The sequence below is a fragment of the Struthio camelus genome, chromosome 1, assembly GCF_040807025.1.
Source record: "Struthio camelus isolate bStrCam1 chromosome 1, bStrCam1.hap1, whole genome shotgun sequence".
NCBI classification, from domain to species: Eukaryota; Metazoa; Chordata; class Aves; order Struthioniformes; family Struthionidae; genus Struthio; species Struthio camelus.
In genome coordinates, this window is record NC_090942.1 from 75898323 (window position 1) to 75915103 (window position 16781).

Sequence of the window (16781 nt, forward strand, 5' to 3'; positions counted from 1 at the left end):
TGTGTGCAACTTATTATTTTTTATTTTTTAGCATAACCCAAGACTTAGCTTGGCTCACTGATAATCAGGATTGAAAAAGAGATCCGTAATTTTAGTGTTGATTATTCAAATGTTTACAGATCACTGCATACATTAAATCAAAACAGGATAAAAATTGTATTCTAAATAAATACACATACATACACACCAGTTTTAAATTAACATGCTAAAAATAGTCTGAATGTATGCTGGATATAAACCCACAAACTTCAACTATGAATTTTATACAGCAATTACTTCTTCATGCAATAACAATCTTTTCTGTCATTAATGATCATAATAAAACCTTCACAGAAAGAAATAGTTTCTGCAATAGATAGATCTCCAAGTTTACAGGAAATTTAGCTTCAAATTCATTAAAGCATTTGGGTAAGCTAATTTACACTGAGTTTCACTTAAGTTCTTAAAGAGATTCAAAGTTAAGAGGCACGAGTCCAAACACCATTTAATTATTAATGAGCTTAAAACTGAGCACATGCTTAAATGCTTTTCTTAACTAATATTGACTGTTTTTACAGTATCTGAACTTGCTATTAAAAATATAGGGAAAGGTTTGATACTTATTTTACACCTGACTTCTCCAGCATATGCTAGAACTCTTGCTTATTGGATATGCATCTCATAAAAAGCAAGCACACAGTTACAGTGCCATATTAAGATTTGATAGAGGGAGTCTAAATGAAAGAAGCACAACTGAGAGAACAAAATTGCCAAAAATCTGAATCATAAATCCTCAAATCATAAAAAAAAATCATTGCTGAAACTATTCAATTATGACATAAGGACACATCATTCCTGTAGAACAGGTACAACGATTAAAAGAACATTTACAGGACACTACCTTTTGTAGAATTCCTTCCATTGCATTTAAATGACTTTTAAAATAATCATGAATATAAATATACTCAGCATTTAATGAAAGTGGGACCTTAAACTAGAGGGAAATATCTTTTCAATTCTACTTAAGCGTCAAATCTGAAAGGCAAGCTATCCTTTGGGATACAGACATATTCAGAAGGGAACAGGAGAAGGAGGATAGCAAGAGAGAACAAGTGTGTTATTTCTTTTTCATTAGTTCCTTATTTCCTGTCCTGCTGTTCTCATTTCCCCCAATTTCCCCTCCTACTGAACTCACTTCTCCCAACTGCTTTCTTGCAGAGTTCACTTTTTCTAACAACAGGAAGATATGTTCTGCAAACTCTCGGATGGCTCCACAGCCGCCATTGCTTTTACAAATATAAGCAGCAGCCTTCTGAGCAACTGCACAAGCATCAGCAGGCACACCACTCATGCCAGCGTTTTTCAGGCATTCCACATCAGACTCTTCATTTCCTGTTGAAAAAGATGACATACATACAATATCACAAAGCGGATAAACTTAGCAAACCCCATATTCTTTCTTACACACATTATTTTTAAAATTTGTATTCTTGTGGCAACTTTCATCTGAGAACCTCAACAGCATTTTGCAGTGTGAGTCAGTTCTTAGAAAACCTCTACGACGTATGCCAATACTAATCACACTTTACATAAACTTTATGCAAAAGAATAATACTTTTAAGATTTTTAAGTAAAATTGTTTAAGCAACTGAGTAAGCACTTGCACAACTCTATACTTAAGCTGCCACTGAAATGTAGTTTTGTGCAGGATTACATAGCTTTAATTCTGTCCAATTTTTGTTTCTATTTCATAATATAACCTATATAATATTCACCTGGAATGAATTAAAATCAGTTCACAATTGTGAACTTTAGCTGTATGCGCGTGTAACCATACGAAAAGCTTATTATACTTTTCTAAATCTCATAAAAACAGCTGAGACTCAACTTACCAGATCAGGCCTTATTCATTAATGCATTTAATATTTAGATTGGACCCCAACAGGACTTAAGAAATGTATTTGCTGTTGGTGATTCTATGCTGCAATGTGCACTTTAATTCCATTAAATCTCGTTTATTAACAAAGGACAAAGTACTCTGGAGATGAACAGCACCACAAAGTTTACATATCTGTATGAAATTTTAGTACCAAAAAAAGGAAACTGACCTAAGTAAGCCACTTCTTTCCAGCTCAAACCAATGTCTTTTCGCCAGTCCTCTAGGACTTCTAATTTATTTGTTGCATTAACTTTTGCTACACATCCCAGCTGCATGGCAGACAGCGTTTTTGAACGATCTCTTTCAGAGATAAGTCGGACCTATTAAATTAAGTCAAGTTAGAATAAATTCTACAGAGAAACAAGACAAACTGATTTATGAAAGAACAGTAGAAATTTTGCTAATAGAGGCTCTTTGATATCAGAAGGGTTACACATCTGTTTTTTTCCTTCAAAATTCACAGTAAAAGTGATCAGGATTCAGAAAACACATTGCAGTCTTTAATTACAAGTTGATAAAGGAAAGTGAATCATTCTGCAAGTTTCCTTCAAGTTCACAGAAAAGGAAATTATGTTTTCTTTTTAAATGCAACATGTACCAAATAAAATATTGGGTATCAGTGTACCATGGCATGCTAGCTGTCTAATACAGTATCATCTAATCTAAGCCACAGTAGGCAATACAAAAAATTCCTGGGGATGGTTTCTGTAATATTTCTAGACAAATACTTTGAAATATTTTCCATGACTACTCTACCTAATAACAATCTCGTTATTTACAATAGGCCTTCAGAGCATCAACAGAACATTAAACAAACTGATGTGGCACATTCATCTCAGGAATTTGATTACAATTTTGAAATTTAGGAACAATGCGTAAGACAGGAAATAAAGATTATTGCAGTAGGATTTTTAATCTCAGACCTCCCCCCACCCCCGCCAAGTTTTCTGTCCAAGCTATGGACATTATCACTTTCCCTAACTGTGGCTAAGTGATAATGAATATTTGGCACCAATTTTAAATAATGAGCAGGGGCTGTTCAGAAAGCAAGAGTCTGTCAGCAACATCTACTAGGAATACAGCAAGTGCAGCACAAAGCCCAAGACATTTCTAATGAAAGATTCCAATTCACAGGAGGAATGGAAATGGGAGCTCGCAGGCAACAAAACTGCAAGGTTCCTCCCTTTTGCCTTATAGAAAATAGAGCTGAAGGACTTTTGAAAACCCATCTACTTCTTTCCACTGCCCCAAGGCAGCACCAGTTACACCTCTATTTCAAGAATGTCTTGCCTAACCTGTTTTAAGAACTCCTACTATGGAGACTCCAAAACATATCTAAACAGTTTCCTCAGGGCTTAGCCAAGTTTATCTTGTCCATACCTATCTCCACCTGCAGCAGGATTCAAATAAAGTTCTTTGAAGACAGTCTGAATCTGTATCAGTCAGCCCTTACCCCAAGAAATTCTCCTGGCTATATCAAAGGCAGCAGCACATGCAGAAAATAGCAGGGAGGCTAATTTTACATAAAGGTAACCAAATCCTCAGTTTAGCAGAATTCAGTAATAACAATTCAAGAAAGCAGACATATTGCAATGCACTGTTCCAGTTTGCCTTGAATTCTTACAGCTTCAGAGAGCATAAATTGTGGTTATTGCAATTACAGGACAAAAGTGATTGGAGTTTGATTTTCCCACTTTGCCACCATCATGGGTAATCTAAGATGAACCAATGAATTTCCCAGTGTACCCCTTCCTCTTCCATAACTAAGAGATAACAAAGTATCCCTGCTTGGCAGAGCTGTTGCAAAAAACATATTCATAGTCTGCGTGGGACAGAGACGTCACAGTAGACAAGAACGTTGTAAACCAAAAGCTAATTAATGCGTACCTACACTGAACCGCACACTGTAGGATAAGTGCTAGCACAACACCATACAAACTTCTTCTCCCATTTTTCTTGGGCAAGAAAAGGAAAAAAATGCCATAGCCACTATGAATGAAAAGAAGAATTTAACAAAAGGCATTAATTTTCCTCTAGGGAATCTGAGAACAACATCTGTCCCAAACGCGTACCAGTGTATTATGCAGCTTGATCAAAAGCATTCTGAAGAAATTTCAAATGTTGTAGGTTTTAGAATATTTTAATGTTCAGTTTACATCAGAAAGAAAGCCTCACGTTTCAGAACAATGCTTACCTGGATTCCTCTTTTCTTTAACAGGTCAATGCCAACAATATCTCTATAATCATAAGAGATCATTTCCTTCTGATCTTCTGTCACATAAATGCGACCATTTGTCAGGCATCCATCAATACTGCAAACCAATAGCTTCACCTCTTTTAATGGTTCTTTACCAAAATATCCAAAGCTAGACAAAGAAGTTATCTTTTCAGGATGGAAGTTTTTGCACAGTCAAGAAAAAACAATAACTCAAATTTTTTTGTCTGAAGATCACAGTTTTATCACCTTTGAAATTCTTTAAGACTTTTCTAAAGTCTTTTCTCATCATCTTCACTCTTCAACTATATTCTCCTCCATCAAATTAAAAACAAAACCCATCTAAGACAACCCAGTTATGCTGTCTCTTCAAAAATTAGGAAGAGACTTATTTCCTTAGCATAAAACTTACATTCTGCAGCACTTATTTTGAAAGAAAAAAAAAAAAGGAGTAATGGATAAAAAAAGGGTAGGAAACATGCTCCATTTATACCCCTTATTTCCTTTAAGAAATACAGGTACAGAGTAGCTGCAAAGAAAAGACAGCAGGCAACTTGGAATCACCTCCTGTCTTTTGCATGCACCACTCTCTCTTAGTAATGTGCATCAGTAAACATGGTGCTCGCCATGGAAGCGCAGGACAACGCAGATGGAAAAAGCTTATTAGATTATACTAACATATTTTTATGGTATAGCAGGACTTACAACCTCCCTTTCCTCTAGGCTGACATTTTAAAAAAGAAATAGCAAAGGTAATTCAGCTGATTTCAACGGACAGAGGAAAAAAAATATGTATGGAAACAGAGTTGTTCAAGTATCTTTGATCTTGATTACTTTGTTAAATTGCAACCTTAAAACTAAACAAACATTATGAATTCATATGATGATAATTTGAAACAATGACTGATATTAAAGACATAAAGGAATAAAAAGTGCTTCTACCTCAGCACTCTTTGCTCCGCAATAGGCCAGTCAATGTCTATATCAATATCGACGCTGTGCTCTGCACGCATTTCATAGTAGGCCATTTTACCGCCCTAAATAAAACATAATCCATTAACTTTTTCCATTTGGGTTACTACAACCATAAAATTGCACAATTTAGTGCCATGTAATGAAGGCTAAATATCTGTTTACACAGCCATCATAGTGGCTTAGATACAACTGAACCACCAACAATGGCATTTTGCCAATTACACAGAATCCAGCATTGTAAAGAACTTTACACGGGCAAAACAGTTAGTAGGTACCCTCATTCTACAACTAGAGAAAGCACACAGGAAAGATGCTTTGCATTGTAGTCATTAGGTCATTCCGCTTTTACTAGGTCTTTAACTAATACAGTAAAATAGTACCACATTTAGCATTGACTCAGTACAAGTATGCTTATTTTTCGTTTGTTACTTACATAAAGACTTCATCTCAACTGGAAGCATTATCTACCGAAGCCCAATTTAATTAAAACAAAAAAAACCCATCACCCTCCTCCCCCCCGCCCCAAAACCCACTGATCATGTAAGAGTTAGTGACCCAACCTTCATAAAACGTACAAAGCAGTGCAGAGCAATGCTTCTAAGTCCACACAGCACTAACTGGCACTGCATGGATCTACCCAAACTATAGAGACCTAAGTTAGAAACTAGTGAGTTATTTGCAACAGATAGAAATAAGAAATCTTGTATTCTTGCCATACCTAATAAGGTATTCCCAGTAGAAACATGGAAATATCTGCATTAGGCTTTTGTATAGCTCTGGTGACAAATATTGGAAACAATCTGTAAGATGGAAAACCTGTCTTACATGAGAAAATTAAGGGGCCACGCTTGTAGACAAACAAATGAAAGCTGAAGCAAATATACTCATTCTATATTACTACACTGGGAAGTAGTGTAATATACTACATCAAGAAAGGGGAAAAGGCTGTTGAAACTACAGTCCAGAACTGATGCAAGACAAAGGCTCTAAACTGACCATGAATAGGCCAGTTTAGGCTTGAGATCATACAGATGCTTCTACTGAAGGGCAAGGGTTAGGTAACAATCTTTCAGAAAAGCTACTGGAAGAAAGGGGAGGAAAAAAAAAAAAAAAAGTTAATTTTAGACCAATCTCCTAGAAAGGAGCTTGATAAAGGAGTAGAAGCGACTTTATCAGGTTTCTTTTAACACTACAACACTTGAGCTGAAGATTAAGAAAAACTCTCGTCTAGTCGTAACCCATGAGAAAAGCATTGCCCATACATGACAGATTAGAAAATTGAGCTACACAGAAATCAAGTACATGTTACAAGTTATATGAGAAGCCTGTCATACTATGTTAAGGTCAGTATTACAATATATCAGTAACACTAAACTGAATTACGAAATATGTACTCACACCCTGGTGAACTGATGTGAATCTCAATACTGTATTCTTTTTGGCTTATAGCCAGATATGCACATTATTTGTATGAATTTACTTGCCGTGGAGGAAGGTGTTACTAGAACTGCCCTAACTACAGTGGGTCTTGTTAAGTTAAAAATACGTAAATTGTCCTGAGGTCAAAATGCTGTTACTGGACACTGGACTGTGTTAGAAACAGAGATATATTATTGAATTCAGAATCCTCTATGGCAAAAGTACAAGAAGCATTATTCTAGGAAGCTATGAAAGACAGAAACACTAACCTGCAAGTAGCCCTTCTCAATCAAATGCCTCTTAGCAAAGTAAAACGAGCCATTTTCATACAGCTCTCCAGGCCAGTCTTGCCTCCGGTACCGTTTTGCTGGATTCAGGTTTTGGGGCTCTGTCATTTTGTTTTCTGTAAACAGAGAGAAAAGACAACATAAGTTTTCCAGAAATTCTTCTTCAGAGACGCTTAATAGCCTTCTTTAAATAGTTTTCTGTTGAAAAATTAAGGGCATAATTCAGTCACCTGCTTCTTTCATTACTGTTTCTCATAGCTTAGCTTTATAAAGAATCACTGAACTGCTTGTTCTTTGTTATAACTTATGAATAACAAACTGGAGGACTGCCCTACTTTTATAGAAAAGGAAAATGAAAAGTTTTTCATTCCAACTTAAAAAAAAATTCCTGAGATGTGAGATGTCCTCAGTTCCAAACTTGGTGAGGGGGGCATTCTTCTAGAGTGTTCTTGCCTGTGTGAAGGAAATTCCAGCCTTTCCATACTCTATCTCCCAGTATACACTACAGAAAGGGTTTAACTTGCAATGAGGGTGAACATAAGAAAACATTCATCTACTTACACCTAAAAATAGAGATGCCCTAAATCAACTCTGAAAGCTGAGCAAACTAACCTGAAATCTGGCAGGTCAAAAAAGACCTTATGAGAAGAAATTTTGCCTATGGTAACATGTTGGCACTTCCTACCCTAGAAGTAGTCACAAACCATTCTTAACTGGTTTAATCAACGCCCACAAATAAACAAACCAGTGTCTTTGAACAAGGAAGACTCCATATTGCTTTCAAATGCCAATAGTGAATGAAGCAGAACCTGAACCAGGGATCAGAGGCATTTATTCTTAAGCCCAGTCAAATTCATATACAAAATAGCTAAAATTCACCAGCTCTCATGATCTGATGACCCATGAAAAAGCTAGTGGGAATTCTCAAACACCCCAAAGATCCTGAGGCTTTAATATATATACTTTACATTTAATAAATAAATTACAGCTTTGCATTCCAGGAAGTAAACAGTTCAACCACAGAGACACTGTTCCCTTTAAGGGTACATACATATTAATCCTTTAATGCAGAAGGAACAATACAAATACACAGGAAAAGCTATAAAATTCTTTCATATTCAGTACTCTAAAGCTGCCTGAAAAAGAGAACAGAGCAGAACTGCATTCTACTCTTGTGAATCACTGTTACCTTAAACACCACATTCCTGAAAGGCAATTTTCTTTTCCCCTTAAGCTGCTAGTGTTGGCATGACTTTTTCCCCACTCTCTTCATATATACTCCTTGTAACAGAAGGATTCTTCATCTTCCACCACATTAAAAGATCTCATATGTCACTTTATACTAAAGAATGATTTTCGGTTTCGGGCAGGCCTTGAAGCTTTTTTTCATTTTAATACGTTGAGGATACAGGGAATCTACAGAAGTCAATACGGGATGTCAGATACCTATGGAGACTTGGTGCCACACAATCACTTGAGGAAGCCACATGGTGCATCCAAATGAGATTTACTCTTTCACAGATGTTCGTTCTAGCATCTCAAGATGTTAAGTGGACTTAATCCTGGTTGCCTAAAACGTAATCCACAGAATCCCAAACTTCCAGCCATTATTTTGATGCGCCTCTTACATGTTACATACAAATTGCATCACATTATTTCTCCTCTTATCAGAAAGAAGGAGGATGTTCAAGCTGTCTGTTCATTCTAATCAAAGGCCTAACTTTTTTTCCATCTAGTACCATGCTTCAATTATATTTCACATGCTCTTCCACAGCACGATGCACTGTAAACTCGTAAAAGACATCTGAAGCATTTCAGATTTCAAAACCACAGAATAAATTTTAATATCTGAGCAATACATTCATTTTTCAAAATAAAAATAATGACCTAGAAGTTACTGAACTAACCACTTTGAGGAAAAGCAGAAGCAAACATTTCTGCACTAGCCACAGAAATAAAAACAACATAGATAATGTAGGGAATAGATCTTTGTACAAGTATGAAAGATAGTTCTATAGCTACAATTAGGTACAATCTTTATTTACTGGTAAAGAGATTAGTCTTTATCCAGCTTGGCACTGTAGCCGAGAAGCATACTTTCTCTATGAAACATAGTCATATTCCTCTGTATAAGCTAATTAACACAAATTCAGACCTTATGAATCAAAGGCAGCTTGCAATTGGACATAAACCCGCAGACGAATTAACAAGCTGATATAAACCCTAAGCCTCCAGGCTAAGAGGTTACCATCCTATCTTCATAGAGACTTTACCTCACATCAGCCTTTCATTAGTTAGCGCACAGTAAGAACAAAACATTTTCCTAGTTAAGACAAGTCCTCAGCATCACGTCAGTGAACACCTGAATACTTGCCAAGCAGGAGTTAACACAGAAAGTTTTGCAGAGTTATGTTTTGAGTCTACACATGTTAATAACGTTTTCACTTTCAGCATCTCATCACTTCTACAAAACAATGAGTAGCGGCACTACTTAGAGAAATTTCCAGGTGATCTCATTGCCCTCCAGGACTTAAGCCTACATCTCTGATATCACTTCCTATGACAATATGGACACAAATCATTTGAATAGAATTTTTATTAAGTATAATTGTAACCAAAAAAAGCTAAACATTACCTCCTTTTTTTACCTCGCTCCATCTAAATTGATGCCGTCTCACAACAGAGAAGACAGAATCAAAGCCCTCCTTCTGGATCAGATCAGCCACTTTTACAAGATCACTGGGATGTAAACAGGGAGATGTTGCTTGAATATTTCCTACAATATCAACCTCTAAAGAAAAAAAAAACAAACACTTATGTAACAATGAATTTTTAAATGCAGACAATTGCAAAGTGTGGTGTGAGCAAATGCTACATGAAAGGGAGAATCTTTCTAGCTTATATTTACTACGGGCTTTACTTATTTTTCTAAATAAAATAAAATAAATGCATCATCGTTCTGGGGTTAAAATAAAATATAAAAAATCAGCACATTTCACTACTGGAACTACACAAATAATACTGATGTACCATGATGATGGTTAAGAAACTCTCTGATAGTTTCTAGAGAAGTAGAGGAGTCTTGAGATACTTCAGGGCTTCTGCGATGAACTTGAGCACCAAACTGCTTTGCAACCTTCTCAATTTCATCATGGTCTGTAGAAACCCACACACTGTTGGCAGACAGTGACAGAAACAAATACTTATATAAAAGAATAACAATTTAGTTTGCCTCACATCCTATTAAAATGAAACATAACAGCTACAGAAGCAATAGGTTGCTCACCCAACATTACTAGTTTGCCTGTCATAATCTGCTAACCTGAACAACACCCTGGTTTACGCACGGACTAAATCTGGCAATGAAGAAAAAGGAACTGGCTCATACCCTCGTATTAGTAAAAGTGTCCTGTCAGTACAAGAACAAGCAACTTTTAGAAGTAAAGAGCAAAAACACATCTGCTATATTGTAAAATCTCTAGCCTGAGTGGTATTTCAATTTAATACAGTATGGTACTTGACCTACCGTGCGTGTAGGTGGCTTAAGCAACACAAAATTCAGAAATGTTGCCATGTATGTGCCATGACAGCGTGCTACAGTTTGCTAGGCACACTAACAGACCGCTGAGCCATGAATGGGTCGAGCGATGTATTCAAAATCACTGAAGAGTTTGTTGTCGGGGCTGCTTCTGAACAAAACTACTACTCAGTTATAGAACTAGCTTATTCTGCAAGTATAACGCAGCGCACCAGTTAGGCTCCATCCAAACCCAGGGCAAGAGTTTTTCAAGCTGCCATCACAGGCGTTTTGGCACAGAAAAAGCCCTCATACCAGCAAAGCAAGATTGTTATGGCTTAGGTACGATAAACATTTACAAAGGGAAGGGCTAAGCCTGGCTATTATGTGATGACAAACACTGGCTGAGCCTAGTGAGGCCACTGCTGCCATCATTTTTACAGAAAAGCATACAGGAAAGAGAGAGAGACCTATTAAGTTTGTTCTCACTAGAATATTGGCATTCTCAACATACTGTACACAGCAAACGGTGCTTAAGTTTTTCCTTTCAAAGACATCAAGGGATTACTGTAATGAAAGCAGGTACGACCACGGCAGGACGTCAGGTCACCCCCGTGTACACAAACGCCGGAGCCAGGGGTATTTTCCTTGCGCTTCAAGCTGTCTCCTTCAAACGCACTCTACCCCTTAAACTAGCAGACCTTTGCCGTGTTAACACGCACACCGACAGCACCGCTGTCTGAAAGGGGACTAGAAATTACTTTGACTCACAGGGGCGGACCGCTCCCTCTACAAATAACAGGGCGAGCCTCTATACCGGCAGCAGTTTATTTGAGATTTCGCCTCAGGGCTCTCTCAGGGGGAAGCCAGCCGGAAACGGGGCCGCGGCCCCAGCAGCCTGCCCTAGGCAGCAGGGCCGCCCCCCGCCGCCACACTCCCAAGCAGCTCCCCTACCCAGTGCCGGGGCACCTCGGCCCTCAGCCACACGACCCCGAAACCTCCCGCCCGCCTACCCCTACCCACCCCGCCACCAACATGGCGCCGAGCCCCCTCCCCGGCGCCACGCCCATGCGTGGACCCGGAGGGGGGAGGGGATGAAGAAGGGAGGGGGGAGGCGCATGCGCACCTGTGGAAGACGCCGGCGTCGAGGGCGGCGCGCAGCACCCAGCCGATGAGCGGCACCCCCGCCAGCAGCTTGATGTTCTTCAGCGGGATCCCCTTGCTGCCGCCGCGCGCCAGCACCAGGGCGGCCAGGTGGCCGCGCGGCCGCGCGTCGCCCGCCGGCAGCCCGCCCGAGCCGCCCGCGCCAGCCTCCATGTCGCCACCTTCCGCGACCCCCCCCCCCAACCCCGCGCCCTAACTGCTACCTCCTGCTACCTACGCCCTTAGGCGCGGTGCTGGCTGCCACGGGGCGGGCTGGGGCATGCTGGGAAATGTAGTCCGCTGGGGCTGGGCCCCGGTCGGCTTTGGGGGCATGCTGGGAAATGTAGTCCGCTGGGGGGGGGGGCGTGCAGCGGCGCGGCGGCGCATGCGTGGAGGAGGGGGAGGGGCGCGCGCAGCGGGAAGCCGTTGGGTGAGGGAGCGGCGGGGCGGGCAAGCCGTGAGGAGAGGGGCCGGAGCTCGGTGCTGGGGGGAAGGGGGACGTGAGGACATGAGTCGTCTTTCTTTCCGCCTGGGAAGAGATGGCCGCTGTTTGGGGTGGGGTAGCCCACAGGGCTCTGTCCTGCCTGTGGGATGGGGCCACCGCAGGTTTCCTCGGATGGCACTCCCAAGGTGCCAGGGAGAGTGCTTTGTGCTATGAAGACCGAGCTGGGTCACACGAGGCTCTGTTACTAACAGAGTTTGTGCGCTTGAAATAATTAGTCACAGGCGTAGCTGCGTCTCATGTGGTAGCACGTCCAAGGTGGCTTTAGGCTCATGCGCTGCGGTACTGTACAGCCTGTAGCCCTTGCAAGCAGGGAGCTGAGCAAGCACTGCAGCGTTATGTCTGGAAAGCTGCATAAACCGGATTCTGCTGTTTTCCTTCAGCTGCCAGTATAAATCCCTATCCTTAACTGGTTTGTCGCCTGTCATGTCTTTCCATGTGACGAGTCCCGGCAGAGGGCAGAGTAGTCACACCCGAGCCCTTTTACACGTGAGGAGGAGTTTTCTTCATCGCTTCTATTTTGTGTCTGCTGAAAGCGTATGAAAATGTGAAAACATCCTATCTTAAGTCCTATGAACTAGCTCATGAAAGACTGGATGGCTAAAACACAGTAATAAACTACCGATGTAAGGCTGTGCGGGACTGTGTTTTTTAATACGCTTTGGGAAATAGGAATTAGAGGCAGGTGAAATGTGTTGTCAGTCTTGGAGACTCACATTCTCGATCCATAATGGAAATGTATCACACCCAGTTCAGCGCAGTTGTCTTCAGATTGTTGTAGATGTGTTGCAGACTGGAAGAGTCTCATCTACCAAGGCCAAAATAAATGCTTTCCAGTTCTACTCAGCTATAGTTGGACGCTTAAAAAATAATTACTGTGGATTTGGTCTGTTGTTTTTGAAGTACACATCTGTACAAAAGGATCACAGCAAAGAGAGCTCACTCTTCTCCCATGTGGGTCATGGCAGCCTGTTTCAGACCACTTTTCTAGGCGAGACTGAAACTAGCAACCTCAAGCTGCTAAGTTCCCTGTTTCCTATGGACCAGTTCCTATGCGCTTACTTTTGAAGTCTTTGAACTCTAGAGCTCCAGGCCTTTGGCCCATCTAAGTCCCTACCTGTTTATCACTACTCTTCTGTCAGAAGTTGCTGTTCCCACAAGAGAGAGAGTTCAACAAGGTATGTTCCTGAACCAGCCCTACTGCAGTGCCACCTCTCGTGGCCTTGCTTAGGACCACCAACTTTGCTGTTGCGACAGTCATCTCCAGGAGGGTCTAAAGCAAAGTGCTCTTTTAAAGCAAAGTGCACAATAGTGGTAACTTCTTCACCTGACACAACTGGTTTTACTGGAGCCTACCTATCAGTGCTTTCAGGCATAGATATAAGAAAAAGGAATATGTCAAATTCTAGCCTAACTTCTTAGCAAAGACAACAGTTACAAGGTGCAACACTTCTGTTGCAAACAAAGATCCTTTTTGTTCCAAAGAAAGATATAAGTACATTTGGGGTCAATTTTGCAGACTAACATTTATTTTAAATCATTTAAATTTTGGGCAAATCTCAGAGAAATTCCTTTAAAGAAACCATTGACAGCATCTATATAGTGTGTTGTGAACATATTGTCATGTAATATGTATTCATTGGTTCCTCTATCAGATTTCTTACTGCAGTGTCTTTTCCATAAATTTTGAAACATGAGTTTTGCATTTTGGAAGGTATTATGATAAAAATTGCTCATGTTGTAAAGAGAATACACAAAGTTTTATCAGCCGAAGAATAAGAAAACATATGCTATAGTAAATGTCTTTCTGGGTGACTGAGATAATTGTTACCATATTCAAAACACCTGCCTGCTAAGTAGCAATGGGTTAAAAACATCAAATTTCCATATTTTGTTTCATCACATTATGAAAATTGGATGCTTCATTGATGATGATAATAATAATAATAATAAAAGAATAGTATTTAAAACATATTTCATCTACATAATTCAGTTCAGTATCTCAAAGTCTAAGGATGTCCTAAATGGGGAGCTCAGTCTGGATTCCACTTTCCTTTATACAGAAAAGAAATTACATTTGCAGATCTGGCAAACGTCATAGATTTTCTCGATGACGTTCATCTAGTAAGATTTTCTTTACAAGTCTGTACATATTTAAAAACCTGTTTGCATTCACTTTTCCCTTCATACCAGAATCATAACTTTTACTCATAGAATCATAGGGCTGGAAGAGTCCTCAAGGCAGTATCTTAAATATCCATGTTCTCTTGACAGGCGCTTCTCTAACCCATTCTTAAACATTATCAGTAAAGTTGATCCCATAATCTCTCCAGCCAATCTAGAGTTTCATATGGTTGCTAAGCTTTTCCCAATCTTAACTGAATAAGTCCATTAATTCCTGTCTTATGCAGAATAGATGCAGAGAACAGATTGTTTCCCATCTCTCTCCAGCAGGTACTTGCATATTTCAAAATAAGAATTCTCTCTGCTCTCTGCTTATACTTTTCCTCTTTAGGAGAAACCCATTAGTTCAATCTTGCTTCTAGTTCAAGTCTTCTAGATTTCTGATCATCCTCATGATTCTCCTCTGGACTGCTTAAAATGTAGTGCTCAACATTAAACATAATACTGCAAGTGAGTAAACCAGAAGGATTACTATTTCATATATCTTGAAGGCTGTATGCCTATTTATATATCTCTGTATACTTCTCCTTTTTTTTGCACATTGTTGATTTAATTCAGCCAGTGGTTCACTCTAATCTAAGATTTGTTTCTGCAAGAGCTATTGCCTGGCAAGATACTTCCAACCTGTATCTTTGCAGTTGACTGCAGTATTTTGCATTTATTCCTACCCATCCTGGCCCCACCTTATAATGTTTTCATGTGAACCATGCTACTCTAGTTCATTTATGTGAGAGTCATATGAGACATTGTCAAAAGTTTAATTACTTCAGATATATGAAATGTACTCCATCCTTCTCTAACCACAGGCCTGTTTTTGTAGAATGAAATTATTCTGACTTGACTTGTCCTGGATAAGTTACTGTTGACTGCTCTTAACTGCCTTGATTTCTTTTAGGTGCTTACCAAAACTTGTTGATTATTTATTCCATCATTTTTTCCAGACTTAATGGTTAAAATGATGGTCCAAATGCATCTATATCAACAGTTTAGCTCAGATCAAGAGTGTACTTCTGAACTGAGTCTCAAAGTGCATAAGCTGCTAACGGTCACTTAGTTCACAGAACCACATTAGTGTTAATCTGAACTAAACTGCGCAAAGGCCATTTAGCGTGGACTTTGGGTACTCAGAAATAACTTGGCTCTACAAAGCTGCCGTTATTGTGTCAGACTACCTGTTAAAGTAGATGTAGCGGATAGTTCCCAGGCTCTTCCTTTCTCCCCATTTTTAAAGTAGGCAGCATTTTTGTCCTTTCTAGTTCAATAACTCTGGTTCTGAGATTTTGTCAGCCAGTTATTTCTGTACGCTAGGATGAAACTGGTAACTGAGCCTGTTTGAGTACATGTAACTCACCAGACTTGTAACACCTGACTTGCTTCTTCCGTAGTGGTACTGACATCTTGCTGCTGAAGGGACTGTTGGTGACAGTGCTCAAAGAGACAGGAACATCTGCTATTCTTAATAATAGAACAGTGGAGAGCAAAACAAAGTAAGAATTTTATTTTGTTATCAGGATGAAACTTTTCATTTCTTTGGAACATATCCTGTTTCACACAATCATGAAATGGCCTCCAGGCACTGATTTCCCAGTGTGGAGGAAAGGATTTCAGCTCTCCCATCATTACTAATTAGCGCAGCACACATTCCCACATCAAATACTGTGGTCACAGTCTTGTGACAGTACAGCCTGCCTGTCCCTTATCCTGTCATGTCCAACTGTCTCTGAACAAATAGGGCTAAATGTGTTCATTTCGAGGAAATAATGATATATTAACAAAATTAGTGGGAATAGATCTATTTTAAAAACATGTTCCATGCCATATGATTCCATTGAGGATAATAAAATTTGTGAATTTCCTTTCTGGCCACAGTTCAGTTGCTCTGAAGTATCATATTGTAGTCTCTCTCGGGAAAGAAGCCCATTCATTCCTGTTTGTTTGTAAGAGTGGGGAGACAAATGACCAACATTGGAGGTATTAGGTAAGTTTGTGTTCAGATATCACTGTAATCACGATTAAAAAGCAATCATCTACTAACAAGGACCACACCTTGGAATTAACACAATGGCTATTAATCCCCTGCACGCGTAGGACAATATTTTGGTATGCAGTATGTAACTGTCATTAATGTATATCAGCCATGGCTGAAAAGAAACCTAACTCCTAATGACAGCTGAGGTCTGATTTCAAACCAGCACCCTCTGAACTGCCAGTCAGGAGATCTGCTCTGCCCTTTCTACCATTCACACTAATTGTAACACTGTTCTCAGTCTTTAAGATAGGAAAAACATAGGAAGCTCACGTTTTAGCTTCGTGAGAAATGCCTTCTGATATGTTGACAAAAGCCTGGCTCCTTAGATAACAATGGTAAAAGAGCATTGACCTACCTGGGGACAGGACGTGATTTTGTGTGCTTGAAGTGAGTTCCATTTACATGAGTAGGACCCCACAATGATCAGTGCAGACAGACCCAAATGCAGGGAAGGCAGAGTACTGCCTTCTCCTAGGACATACAGAACAATGAATACTGTAGATACATATAAGATACTCTCAGTGGAAGCGTGTAGTGGAAGCCTGTGATAGAGATTTAGGGATACACTGTGTCTGGGTGAACTGGAAGTTAC

The 16781-nt window shown here is 39.7% G+C and overlaps 1 protein-coding gene across 1 annotated transcript; it reads right to left on the reverse strand.

Annotated features, from left to right (window-relative positions):
• CMAS (cytidine monophosphate N-acetylneuraminic acid synthetase) lies at positions 1 to 11739 on the reverse strand. The gene is made up of 8 exons (XM_068949612.1): positions 11458 to 11739; positions 9845 to 9987; positions 9450 to 9605; positions 6797 to 6930; positions 5076 to 5170; positions 4113 to 4284; positions 2088 to 2238; positions 1 to 1371 (listed from the first exon to the last, which is right to left on the reverse strand). Exons 1-8 carry the CDS (start codon positions 11646 to 11648, stop codon positions 1097 to 1099), a joined length of 1317 nt encoding a protein of 438 aa, XP_068805713.1. The 5' UTR covers positions 11649 to 11739; the 3' UTR covers positions 1 to 1096.
• Positions 11740 to 16781: the final 5042 nt, after the last annotated feature.

Bases quoted from the DNA above. Each gene is read 5' to 3' on its own strand.
- CMAS (XM_068949612.1), bottom strand. From the start codon at position 11,648: ATGGAGGCTGGCGCGGGCGGCTCGGGCGGGCTGCCGGCGGGCGACGCG. The intron at 5,171-6,796 runs GTTAGTGTTTCT...TGTTTTATTTAG, and splicing joins TTGAGAAGGGCTACTTGCAG to GGCGGTAAAATGGCCTACTA. The intron at 2,239-4,112 runs GTAAGCATTGTT...TTAATTTAATAG, and splicing joins TAAAGAAAAGAGGAATCCAG to GTCCGACTTATCTCTGAAAG.